Source organism: Aricia agestis, chromosome 3 (assembly GCF_905147365.1).
Source record: "Aricia agestis chromosome 3, ilAriAges1.1, whole genome shotgun sequence".
Lineage (NCBI taxonomy): Eukaryota > Metazoa > Arthropoda > Insecta > Lepidoptera > Lycaenidae > Aricia > Aricia agestis.
This window is the reverse complement of record NC_056408.1, coordinates 17,660,656-17,674,303: the sequence shown is the minus strand read 5'-3', so window position 1 is coordinate 17,674,303 and position 13,648 is coordinate 17,660,656. Positions and strand designations below refer to the sequence as shown.

The 13,648-nt window shown below is 37.9% G+C and overlaps 1 protein-coding gene across 4 annotated transcripts in view; it reads left to right on the top strand.

Moving 5' to 3' along the window:
* The first annotated feature begins 531 nt into the window (after positions 1–531).
* LOC121725575 (serine/arginine repetitive matrix protein 1) overlaps positions 532–13,648 on the top strand; it is a 56,046-nt gene continuing 42,929 nt past the window's right edge. The window contains exons 1-12 of one of the 4 annotated variants that reach the window (XM_042112592.1): positions 532–635; positions 920–1,046; positions 3,217–3,320; positions 3,537–3,657; positions 4,749–4,838; positions 5,287–5,418; positions 5,732–5,852; positions 6,197–6,309; positions 6,812–6,938; positions 8,044–8,243; positions 9,569–9,733; positions 10,695–10,822. In XM_042112592.1, coding sequence (XP_041968526.1) covers positions 3,218–3,320; positions 3,537–3,657; positions 4,749–4,838; positions 5,287–5,418; positions 5,732–5,852; positions 6,197–6,309; positions 6,812–6,938; positions 8,044–8,243; positions 9,569–9,733; positions 10,695–10,822 — 1,300 coding nt within the window. In that variant the 5' untranslated portion in view covers positions 532–635; positions 920–1,046; position 3,217. The other 3 variants (XM_042112594.1, XM_042112595.1, XM_042112593.1) reach the window with 3 other exon arrangements.

Genomic DNA, 13,648 nt, shown 5'->3' with positions numbered 1-13,648 from the left:
CTTAGTTTTTATTATTCCTAGGGTTTCCCGTTTCATTTTACTCAACCACTAGCTTTTACGCCGCCGCCGGCGGCAGCATGGGTCGCCACGCAAATGTCAGTAGAAAATGATACCTATACTCTATGTCATAAATTAGCATTTTATTTGAATTTTTACCGGTCGCGTTCGCTCGAGGCATAGAACTGCCGCACAAAGCACATGTCGCTATAGTCTTTTGAGTCGTACCAGCTGACAGATTATTATATTTGTTGTCGTTGTATGTAATGAAAAAAAAGATTGAAGTATGTATTTAAAAACTGCTGGCTTTTTTTGTTTGTTTGGCCTGTTGAAGGTGTATTTCAGCGTTTTGAGCGCTTAGTAGAACATACCCCAATTTTTTTAATATTTTGATTTTTTGGGGAGTTTTGGTTGAAATTTAGTGGGTTTTGAAGTTGCTTTAGGGGGAAAAAGTTTTGAATAGTTGGCAACACTGGTCAAAAGTCAGCAGAATTTTCAAAGTTCAAACCAAATATATACTAGTAATCTGTGGTTCAAACAAAATGGCCGATGCTCCTAGGAAGCTGTGTCGTGCAATTGTTTAACGAGATTTCTTCTGCATTGAACTTCAGTTAGTTTTCGTGTTTATAATTATACTGGTTCGTAACTTTGTTTTGTGATTACTTTTTGTGGATTTAGTATGTTTGATGTTAAGCCGTCTTCGATGTCTGGAGGTGCAACAAAGAAAATGGATGCCATGGAGGTGACTCGTCAGCCCCGCTTAGCCGTTTGGCCTGGATCGCGAGGCCACCGTCGCGTCTGCCCGGAGGCTGCATGTTTGCCTGGCGTGGGCCCAATCCGTTCGCGTGACCGCTTCACAGCGGGATTCGCGCATTCGCCGCGTCGCGTATTCGTGTTGTTAAGTATATCGGTTGGGTTGCAGCGGCGTTGGTGGACATCGCGTCCCGCCGCGTGGCACCGCCGTCCGGGCCGCCTTGGGGCTTCGCCCCCCGCGACACTACGCGCGCGTTGGAGCCCTAGCTCCTGAGAATAAAAGCGGCGTGATACAGGTAAGCTTGCGAATCCTCTCAGGTGAGTGACCGCTGAAAAGATCAATATTCGTCCGCCATCTTGTGAAAGTAATTATAGATTTATCTCAAAAGAGTAAGTTCGCATTCGCAAATAGTACGAAAAATGTTTTAGCAACTCATAAATTCTATTACCTACAGAAAATAACATGTGCCTTGTTCAAAAGGTTCTCTCTGACAAGCAACAATGTTTTATGTTTACTTAGATATTTTATTTCTTCTTACCCCAGAAGGTTTTTTAAACTGTATTTTAAATAAATGTGCATGATCTGCTATATCAAAATATTATAAAACAAGAATCTAAACTTAACAAAACTTGTAGAAACTATAATATGTGATTCTATATATAAGTATGTTAGGTAAAGTAAATAGTATATTTAGCAGCTGGTTTTGTTGACTGGGACCAATTTTTCTACTAACAGAAAACAAACAAGGTAATCTTTAGAAATATTTTATAAAATAATTTTCTCCTAATTACGGTCCTCTCCTGATTATCGTGAAGGCAATATTCACACCAATTATTATAACTTCAGCTGCAGAATATGACTTACTAGCATATTTATTATTTAGTGTGGACCGAAGGTAATATTATATTGTATGGAATAGGAAGGATTTTGGTGTGAATGCAATCTTAACCATAAGACTCTTTAGGAGTCTAGTATCCGGTATTAGAGATGATGAGATGAGATAATAGTAGTAATGCCAAGACAATCAGGCATACTTAGGATGTACTCACATATACTTCAATTGTCATTTTTTTGTTGCTAAGTTAGCTAAGTTTTATTAACTTATTATAACTGCCACAGCAGCTGATCTGTAAAAAGAGAGCAATTTTATCTATTTGTTAATTCATCAAGCCCCATACTCTCACCGGTGAACGAGACACAATAGAATATCTATTGTGTCTTGTTTTCCCACAATCAACGGGTTAAAAAAAATACTATTTGGACAACACTTTGAGATACAAGGTTTGATAAATAGCATATTATAATAAATGGAAATTTCAGATCTCATCAGTCTGGCTTAGTGCTATGTATTTTGAAATGGGTATAATTTAAACGGTCACCAAAAATATTTTTAAGACCCTAAGCCTAACAGTGCCTAGCCCTAGAACATTTTTTTTGTGATTACTAACAAGCTAATTTTTTGTTAGTAGCTACATTTTGATAAGACAAGAACATTTTTATTTTCGTAAAATCTCAAAAGTGGTAGCTAACAGAGATAGAAAGTATTTCATACTTTGACTTGATGGTCCTAAAATATGGATTGTTTTATTTGTAGGACAAGGTTACTTTTAAATTATATAACTATTAACCTACCAATATACAAAAAATCAGCTGGTTAGGGTTTCGTTTTAGGGTACAGTAGTCAACCAAGTTTTGTTGATTACAGAACGCTAAAACGGCCAAATTTAAAAGGTATATTATGTATGTATATTATACATACACTTTTGAAATTTGGCACATTTGTTCAGATGCTGATATAGACTTATATGAAAACTGGGCAGTTCTGAAAATATGACATACATACATGTTGAACTGATGTCCTTTTTTTTTAAGTCGGTTAAAAATAGGTACATTTCTGGCAGGCGGCACTTAAACACAAGCCATGAACAAGTGACCTATGTTTGGGAACCCCAGTACATTATTTGGTATTTAAAAAAATTCTAGCAATCGTTAGCTTGTTTAGCCTACTAAAAACTACCAAATTTAAACTCGTGACCTACTACTACTACTCGTTTTATAATTAAACTCGTGACCTAAAATATAGGTAAAATGTGTAATTGTATTTGGTGGCAATATAAAATATTTAATTTTAAAGGCGTCCATATATTTTTATGGCAGTCAATAATAAGAAAAATAGCATTAATTTGATAATATTTTAGGAAACGTAATTTGGTGATCAAAAATATCCATTTTGGTGATTGTTTCGAATTTTATTGGTACTAAATAGGTATATTTTTGGGCACATTAGCCTTTAAACAAGCCTTTTGAAGTACATAGCATTGGGCCACATAAAATGTTATTGTGTTGCTAGTTTTATTGTGTAGCTACTTTAAGATTATAAATTACTTGTTACCAAAAAAAAACTTACAATAGCAAATTTCAATACCCTTTTTACTATGGAATAATAACTATGACTAATATTATAGGATGTCTTCCTCAAGGCGCAATGGTTCCGTTTCCCGAGCTGCTGAGGCAGCTTCGAAGAATCGTTTGCACATGGATCGTAATCCACAACATACAAGAATTACAGGTAACTCAAAGTTTCATGTACTCTCAATAATAAATTTTTCATTTATTAAAGTCATACAGTAATTCTATTGTATTATATTATATTATGAAAATAATATTTTGATGTTCTCCATAAAACTTTGTCTATTTAATCTTTCTCCTTTTTACACTATCTTCATCTACGAAATGTGTATTTTACGCATACTTGCCCTAGATTTTAAATGACACATTAATCTAGATCCATCAAACCCTGCGGGACGAAGGAAGGAGATAGACAATGTGATGAAGAGAGCAAGACAAGCTTCACCAGGCAGCTGGGACCGGAAACTCCTGGAGGTGGAGGAGAAAGATCCAAACAGGTGAGTTTCGATATATTCATTTTTGATAGCTAGATAAATACTTTATTGAGCACATTAAAATGGGTGTACAAACAAAAACTTAAAATACTTAAAAACTAAGACATCAATGTGGGTGGTAAATGGTTTTAGATCATTATTCTTTTCATCACTTAAAAGAGAAACTATAAAAGAAATACATTGACACCAGTAGCCCTAGCACGGCGACCAGAAGAAATGGGAAAGTATAGACAAACTGTGGACATAAACTTACTTAGATCGGAAGGGCACCTTAATTTTATCTCCACTGATTTGTTTGTAACGATAGTCTGTCATTTTAATTGAATTTTTCGGAACGGCACCTTAAGTTTATTTCCACAGTTTGTCTATACTTTCGCATTTCCACTGGTCGCCAAGCTAGAGCTACTGACCAACATAGTTTGGTCAGGTTATGTTATGTCAAGCAAACAAATAGCGACTAACATTTGATCGGACTATGTCAAGCCCAACCAACAGATTATTTAATACAACCACTGACTTGACATAGCCCGACCAAATTATATACGTCCACCATCTGACTATGAATCAATTTCTCAGAGGGTACATTATTATATTTATTATTTTACTTGCCTTGTCTGTGGACTGTGATTTTATTCTTTGTTATTATCATTATTATTTTTGCTGCATATAGGCCTATTTAAGCTTTATGAAAACTTAAGGTGGTAGGATGTGATTTGTTAGAAAATTTTATATCAGTACATGTATTCTTTTGAGCTTTGTAGTGGTTTGGAATTAATCATTGCACATGCTAATAATATTTTTTAAGCGATTATCCCTTGTCTGCTAAGTGAAATTCTCTATGTGTGCACACACTATACAGACAACTTTTTTAATAGTTAATACGTAGTTATCTGCAAAGCAAAATGTTTTATTATCGGGGGCATTTGGTAACAGTAATTTAAAAAAAACAGCTGTGGCGCTTTATAATTGTTGGTATTATTTTTTGTATTTTTAAGGGGGTGAGAGTGTGAACTATATTTAAATTTGAAACAAAGTAAAGCTTTGATAATAATAGTTGAAGAATTGGCACTCATCTGAGATGTTGGTATGTTCAGGTGGCGTCACACTGGGTACAAGCAATTGTATCTGGAGGAGTCTGGCTCGGTGTCCCCCCGCCGCTCCCGCACCCCGCCCAGACGTTCTCGGTGTGTACACGCTTTACTGTACATTATATCACAACCAACATAATGTAACATCAAAGAAATTGATCCATAGCCCATAGGCATATGGAGGACCTATGTCATGTGGTTGGGTTATGATTATGACTAAGCAGGCCCCTAGACAATCAATTTTATTATGAAATATCACATATTGTTCAATAATATTGATCGTCTATGGTTGATATTGAACGCGCCTTTCAATCTTATTGTCAAATAAATTGTTTAATACTATTAGACTATGTATTATATTGCACAATAAAATTGATCGTCTAGGGGCCCACTAACATCAAAGAAATAGATCCATAGGCACATGGTGGACTATGTCATCTGGTTAGGTTAGGTCTGTTCAATGTTAGTCTGATCTGTCGGCTTGGTCTGAAAAACATGTCGAGTGTTATGCTGCGGCGGCTTTAAAGTTATATCATTATTACAGGTCGCCACTGGTTAGTCGTCGATCCCGCTCTATCGGTCGCCGGTCGCGGTCGCCCATCGGTCGCCGGACGCCGCGCAAGTCCCGCACACCGAGGCGCAGCCCCCGCAGGAGCCCTAGGCGAAGCCCTATCAGGTACGTATAGAATATGTTTTAGAATAAAAGGCCTTTGCATCGGTTGTGGATATGCCATGGCCATATCGTAGATTTGATCATTTCATGATTAAAACTTGAATAATCTTGAGGCATTTCATGATGTGACTCACGATTTTGTCGTCCTGTGTTCACATTTGGCCAAATCGTATTTAAAATATTATGTGGATAGTATAAAATCTTTAAGAGATTTTTGTGATCTTTTGTGTTTTTGTACGGTCTTCCTATTATTCTAAAAACAATATTTTCTTTCAGTGTCTGTTTGCAGTTAGTAATTTAATTGATACTTTTTTAGACGCAGCCCCGCTCGAAGCCCGAAGCGTCGAGGCCGGAGCCCCAGTCCCCGGCCGCGACGAACTCGGCCTCCGCCCCCGCCACGGGGAGTGCGCCCGCCCAGTCCACCTGGACCTAGAAAGGTAAGTTAAATATCATGCCTTCTCTATAGTATTGAAAGTAATACATATTATAAGATGTCTGTCTTTTACCTCTTGATACTTGTATTCAAATACTGAAGTCTAAACAGTGAACAAATTTAAATAGAATCTAGAATCAGGTATCCTTTGAATCTAAATAAATTCAATATTTAGGATAGTTTTTTTCCCAAAGAACAGTTCTTCGCGACGAATTTCTGCTAAAAGTAGTAACATTCACTTTAATCCATGGCGCAACAAAGTATAATAAATATTACAGCAGACCCTTTTAATTGTTTAGCTCCATCTAGTCTAAATTGAGTTCTAAATAAGTATTTGTTTGTTTCCAGTCTTCCTCTGGATCTTCGGCCAGCAGCTGCTCGGACGAGTCTTGTTCAGTCTGCTCGGCTAAGAACAAGAAGGGACCGCCGCCGCCGCCGCCCAAGAATGCAACTAAACCATCGTACGTATCTTATATTACAGAGCAATATTAGTGCTGTAACTTGTAAAAGCTATTCTGTTTGTGTGATTTATAAATCTTTTTTGCACTTTGGACTGAATTACAAAACATCAGTTTTGCAATTAGTTAAGTTACTACGATAGAAATAATCGATGTTGCGCCCAAAGGTGCGTGCTTGATGTGAAGCGGCGTCAATTCGTTTATCGCGTAGTTTCGTTTATCCCCCGAAGAAGGTGCGTCAAGAAGAAAGGAAGGAACGCCAAAATTCTAGCATTAGGCCTATAGCAATCATTGCCTGCGCGACGGCGCGGTTAACGCGCGCTATAAGACGTTATAAATTATAACGCGGTATCGCCTTCAGTCTACTTGCGTTAAAAATTAAGTAATGAGGCGTGTCTACATTCAACCTTGATGGAAGGAAAGTCCGAACGTTAAGCTGGGCTATAAATTTTTTATGATTGCTAAAAATAGTGTGATCAGATGGTAAAAAATATTCGTATTTCAGTGGGCGCAAGTCTCCGTCGCCGGCCAAAGCCAAGCGTCCGCCGCCGCCGCCGGCCGCCAGAGCGGTGCAGCCCACACGGGAGCTGCTCAAAGCGAGGGAGGCCAGCAAACGGACGAGGGAAGAAAAGGTCGGTTTATTTGAGAGTATTAGGTCCAGACACAATATGAGTTAAAGTAAAACATAATATGGTTTAGTAAATTTTTAGTAAGGATATTATACTTACAAACAAAACACATAAAAATTTTAATGCATTTATTCGTATTGAATGTGACAACCATCCTGAAATGTGGAGTATGTGGCTCCCTTTCTGGTGTTTTGGTTACAACACCACAGTTCATACAGAAACTCAATACACACCTTATGAGTTAGTGTTTGGTAAAAAATGTTCCCTTCCAACTAATCTAACACAATACCTTGAGCCAATTTACTCTGGTTTCTATCCTAATGAATTGAGGTACAGGCTGCAGCTTTCTCAAAGAGAAGCTAAGAATAATTTATTAGAAAGTAAATTAAAGAGAAAACTAAGATATGATAAAAATATTAAACCTGTAAGTTATGAAGCAAATGATTTGATTTTAGTTAAAAATGAAATAGGTAATAAGTTTGAAGATGTTTATTCAGGACCGTATAAAGTTGTAAAAGATATGCTACCTAATGTAGAAATTATAAATGAAAAAGGTACAGTAGATGTGATTCATAAAAATAGAACAAAACTTTATGTTAAAAATAATAATGAGATTTAACTTTAAGCACTTTAAAAAAAATATACTTACATTGTAATTTTTTTTTTATTAAGAAGGGTGATGTAGAGGTAAAATAATGTATGTAATGTGGCACAACACTAATATGTCACAGCACTATGCTGGACTATTTAATCGTAAGTTAGTATTAAATAAAATCAGTCTTAATTAAGCATCGAGTGGTTTCATTTCTCCGAACCACCACCTTACAACTATTACTACCCTACTTACCTTACTACCCTTACTTGATGCATTTTGTTTTATGACTATGAGAAAATACATTTAACCCAGAGATAATTTTCATTCTGGAAATGGATATATTGAATGTTTGGTCTTGGCAATCCATGATATTATGACATCATTGTGTCGTGCCGCAATAAAAGGTTTCGCGACGCATGTTTGCCAACGAACACTGCCATTGTTTACATCCAAAGGATATCAAAAAATGGAATCATCATGGAGTATTATAGCGTCACTGACAAACGTTCGCAGGTGTTGGAGTGGCAGCGTTCGCAGCTGGCGGTGCGACCGGCCCCGCCCATCGCGCCTGCCAACATCAAGCGCGAGGGTGAGCGGCGGCGGCGGCCGTCCCGTGAGCGCGAGCGCGGCGTGTCGCCCGCGGCCATCGCCGCCGCGCTCAACTCCGACTCCGACAGCGAGTCTGACGCCAGCTCCGAGCCGCAGCCGCAGAGGTACGCCAGACTACTATGACAGTCGTCGTATAGTATGTGCACTGTAGCATCGTGCGGGTGACAGTATCAGCGGGTCCTAGACGATAAATTTTATTGCAAAATACAACGAATTGTGCAATATTATTGATGTCTTAGGGTTAATATTGAATATTGGCGCACCTTTCAGTCTTATTATAGAACGAGTTTTTGCCCGCGGCTTCGCTCGCGTTAAGAAGTATTAATATATGAATCCTTTCTTAGCGGAAGCCTACATCATAACATCTACCTGCATGCCAAATTTCAGCCCGATCGGTCAAGTGGTTTAGGCTGTGCGTTGATAGATCACCATGTCAGTCAGTCACCTTTGAGTTTTATATATATAGATAAACTGTACAATAGAATAGAATATGTGTAGGTTTAGGGGCTGCCATAGTAACATTTTATTGTAGCAATACCACATTCGTTATATATTATGTCATTAAAGTTATATATTATAAGTTATATATAAAGTTATATAGTGTAGTAACTTCCCAGCAAGAATGTTCTAGAAAATGTGAAATAATATAAAAATATCAATGTCACCCGATTGATGCTACAGCGCACAAAATATAGGGCCTTGTAACATTGACGGTTTGTGGGCGGGGGCAGTTGCACGGCTGTCAGTACATCGTAGGCGTTTGACCGCGGCGAATTTGCGCCTTAGATTTTTGTTTTTACTAGAAATGCTAATATAAGGCTATGTAGCATAATTATATGACAGATTTGTATTTCCATCCCACTTCAACGCTTTAGTTGTTATGTTCATGTAACAATTAAAATATACACAGTGGGTATACTAAAGCTTTACTAAAACACATGCAAATTTTTTCGATAGATTTGTGTGCACCTAAGTATTGCGACAAGATTTACTGAGGAAATTAATGTACATAGCATATTTAAAGTATAGAAAATTTAATTAATAAAAGAAACAAGATTTAACTTCATTTTCATTTTCGATTTGATTTTTTTTTTGATTCGATTCGATTTCGATTCAACCCTTTAATACACAAGATTTTTTTCATACATTTGTATTGTTATCGACTTACATTTGATATATGTGTGGATGTGCTACAGCTCGGGTACAGTAGGCCTACTACGAAACCGTTTTGAGACTTAAATAATCGGACGAGAATGCTGCGTCCTGCTCCAATCCTACTCTAACAAACGTCATTTCACGTTTGTTAGAGTAGGATGCGGCATTCTCGTTCGATTGTTTGAGTCTCAAAACAGTTTCGTGGTACAAGCCCAGGTTCCATACAGAAATGCCCCTTGTTCTTTCGTTTCATTTCAAAAATGTGTCCTCCCAGGTTGACGCTGTCGGAGCGTTTCGGCAAGATGGCGCAGTGGTCGGCGGCGCGGTGCGCTCGGCTGGAGAACATGCGCATCACGCGCCGCGACGCCGGCCTGCACGTGCACATCGAGCGCAGCGACGACGCGCCCGACGCACCGGACTACCCCGCCGTGCTCGCCGAGTGAGTATACCATCCGTAATAATAAATGATGTGTGTCCGTACTCAGTCTGTCTGTCTGTCTGTTACCTCTTCACGCCTCTTGAAATTTGATATGGACATTGGAGATACTTTGAGTGCCGGGAAAGTACATAATATATACTTTTTATCCAGGAAAAATTTAGCGATCCCCTGCGATAAACGAATATTGGCGTGACGGAGTTGCGGTTGATGAGTTCAGTCTCGTTCGCGTTCTTTGAGCGGCACTGAGTTTTGTTATGCACGGAAAACAGGTATAACAAACGCCTACTTGGTGGACCAAAGAGGCGTTTGTTATACCCACAGACATAGATCAATATATATACCTCATGTGTATGTACTTCGCGTGCCATATCACGTTCCAAAACGAGGAACAATGCTCGTCTTTCGAAAGTCTGTTCTTTAGTCTGCTATCGGAATCGGACGTCAATCGGAATTTCAAAAATGCCTAAATGCCTAAAAGTGCCGTATTGAGCTGTAGAAATTCAAATAGAAACGTTGGCCAAGATAATGGACACATTTCTTATCCTCGGTACGTCACAGTAGGTAGGAAAAAAGTGGCACGCTCGTTTTCATACAAATGGAGCGACATGCGGTATCTAATGTCTGTGGGTAGACCTGTTTTCTGGAGTGGATTAGAACATGGCTCTTTACTCGTAGGAGTCATAGGGCACTGGAAAGTAGGATGCAACTGTCATACTCATATTAAGTATCCCACAGAAAAAGAAGATTCCTAGAGTTAAAGTTGATACACCAACCACTATATACATATAAATCCTCAATAATAATCGTTATTATTTTCGAAAGGCGAAACTCGATAGTCGCCGGTCGTTCGTGCCAGTATATGGGACATATACCGAATAATTAAGTTTTTAAAAATCTGGCTTCTGTGCCGTATCATCCATAAACCGTAGTCCGTATTCTATTTCGATGTGTTATTTCCCAGTGGCCTGGACCCGGCGCCCGTGGGCAGCTACCCGGAGGAGCTGCTGGCGGTGGCGCCCGGCGGTCTGCCTTCGTGGGATGACGTCAGGGTCCGCTACGACTACTACAAGAAGAGGGGCTACTTGCGAGGTGAGTCCCGTCTTACCTTACATTGCTTACTGGCGAACGGCACGCGGCAGTCGACGGCAGCCGTAGACTGCCGTCGACGAGTGGCAATTTTTTTTTAAATGTAAAACGCGTGCTGCCGGCTGCTGTCGACGAGTGCCGTTCGTCTGTAAGAAGCCTTAGAAATATTTCAGATCCTCGTGGCACGAATGAAACCTGTTATAGTTCTTGCAATCTACGAGTGCGCGTAGCCTTTATTTGTAATTGGAAATACGAATAGACATTTTCGTTAGTGTGCGTACCTAACGGAGCAGTCAGTAGCGAGCGGTCCATGTACGCGTGTATAGATATGGTCACCAACACAACTAAGGGCGCCGCGCGCTCATAGATTGCAAGAACTATACCTAGTTTATATAGTGCTATCTTATATTTTGTATTTTTGTCGCTCGCTGCAAGGATCGGAAAACCGATGGCATCCATTATGCGATCATACAAGCGACAGTCAATTCCGTCAATCATGAATTATATTTGACTGATGGTGACTGATGGACTGATGAATGGTATTAGACGGTCACTCAATTCTCTTCAGTTTTAAATCAGTCAAAGGCCAAAGCCAAAATTTTCAAAGGTAATTTTCAATAGCAGTCAAATCCACTTTATGTCAAATTGAGAAAAGTGTACATTTGTATACCGTCATGAGGTATGTTGTTGTGACGCTTTCAATGGTAAGTATAGATTACTATGGGGTTCAAGGTTATTAAATAATAACAAAAATATAGTGAGATTAAAAAACGGATTTGACTTATTTTGTTCCTAAGTTGTGGATTTGACTAATTTTGTTTAAAAGCTGTCAGGATTTGACTAATTTTGTTAAGAATTTGTCAGGATTTGACTACTTTTGAACAATCCAACTAAACTATTTAAATAGGGTTGTCAAATGCTACTTATAAGGTTTTTTTAATATTAAATGAAACAATTGACATGAATATATAAGAAATTATTTATTTAAAGAACATTGACGTTGATAACGAACTTACGAATAATCTTCATTCAAGATCGGTTTTTATTATACTTTCTAATATTTTTATATCACAATCATATGACACAACATACAAATATTTCTATCTTAGATTAAAATCACTCTCAATACTATCTTCACTTCAAACACTACGATAAACATAATTTGATCAATGTTATTCATTAAATTAGTTGTAGTATCGAAATGCTACAGGAAATTAAATATTTAGCATGGATCAATTTATAAACAAGAAAATTATTCTGTGAACACGAAATAAAGAAATAATTATTTAACTTGATAAAATTATTCCAAAAAAAGTGGTTAAACACCTTTGTTCTTCGCATAATAACTCCTCATCATCATCCACATTAATATTATTAGCATTATTTCTGTGACAGTCTATAACAGTTTTGTAATAGTCAAGGTCCTCTCTTTGCATCCAGTCTTTACCAAAATGTTTCGCTAGTAGCTTATCTACATCATCAATTTTTAATTTTTTTATTTTAGGTCGGGTGGTGATAGGATTTGGTGATATGTCTGAAGCATATTTGCCTGGTTTAGTTATGGAACGTCGAGAACCAGTATCTTTCTGGTAAAATGGTTCACCTCTCACTATAATTCCTCGAGAATCACTTTTCATTCTTGTGAATACGAACCTCTTACAAGACATTATTTTAAAGTGAAAAGCTTGGGTTCCCTTATGGATTTTTTGGCTTGCTGTCTTCCAATCACATACGTCAATGTCTTTTAGATGAAAAACAGTCGCATGCTTTTTTATTATATCAACATACTCATTAGGTTGTACAATGGTATTTCTCTTCCTGATCTCTTTTTCGGTAACACCAAACACCCTATCGGGTGGAATAAATGAATGTCCCGTGACCGGGAAAATAAGTTCCACCCTTTTTAGTGATTTGGTGCGCTGCTGCTGAACCATTTGGAAATCATTCCGATAGTAGTGGAGTTCGATAGTAGCCTGAGCACCCATCAGCCATTAGTCGGAGTACTTGTATACCAGTGAAATCTACATTATTTTGTAGGCAGTGATATAGTGCACTTGATAGTTCGTTTGACCCCTTTGCATGAACATCTTCGGTCCATACATAAGAAAATACATTTTCTTTTGTCAGACCTACAACTATTGTATAGTTGTAAATATACAATTGGCGGGAATAATAAGTACTTTGGTCAGGTACTTTTGGTAACGGTTGGTTTTTACCACAGTCAAAAGATAATATTTTTACTGTGGGGTCCATGTCTTGCAGGAATGTAAAAAATGATTTGCTTCTTTTTTCGTGAACTGCCAGTTCAACTTGAATTTGGGCCTTGGTTGAATCGTCCTTCTCAATTTTGATTTTTTCCTTCAATTCTATGCATGTGGAACACATATCACTTCTTGGATGACTGAAACTTAAGTTAAATTTCGTGTTAAATATTTTTCTAAAATATGACTCTTTGCAATGACAGAACTGTGAATTTTCTTCGATAAACATTTTGAACATTGATGCAATGCTTAACTCTGATGGCAGATAGGTACGTCGACTTTTAGATCGGCAGTAGTGCGATTCAACACCCTTAAATTTCTTTATAAATGAGGTAATTTCATCTCTCAATCTCACGTTTTTGATCGACTTTCTATCCCCACCACGTTTTTCTACAGCCATCAATCCGGTTTTTTGGTGTCTTGTCGAGTTAACCTAACTACAGTTAGGAGGTATAACAAAGGTACCTTCGTACCTTTGTTATACCTCCTAACTGTAGATGCTTACTTTACAGTTTATTATTTACAGAATTTTAGGTATTATAGAAATTATTACAAAAATACTATTATT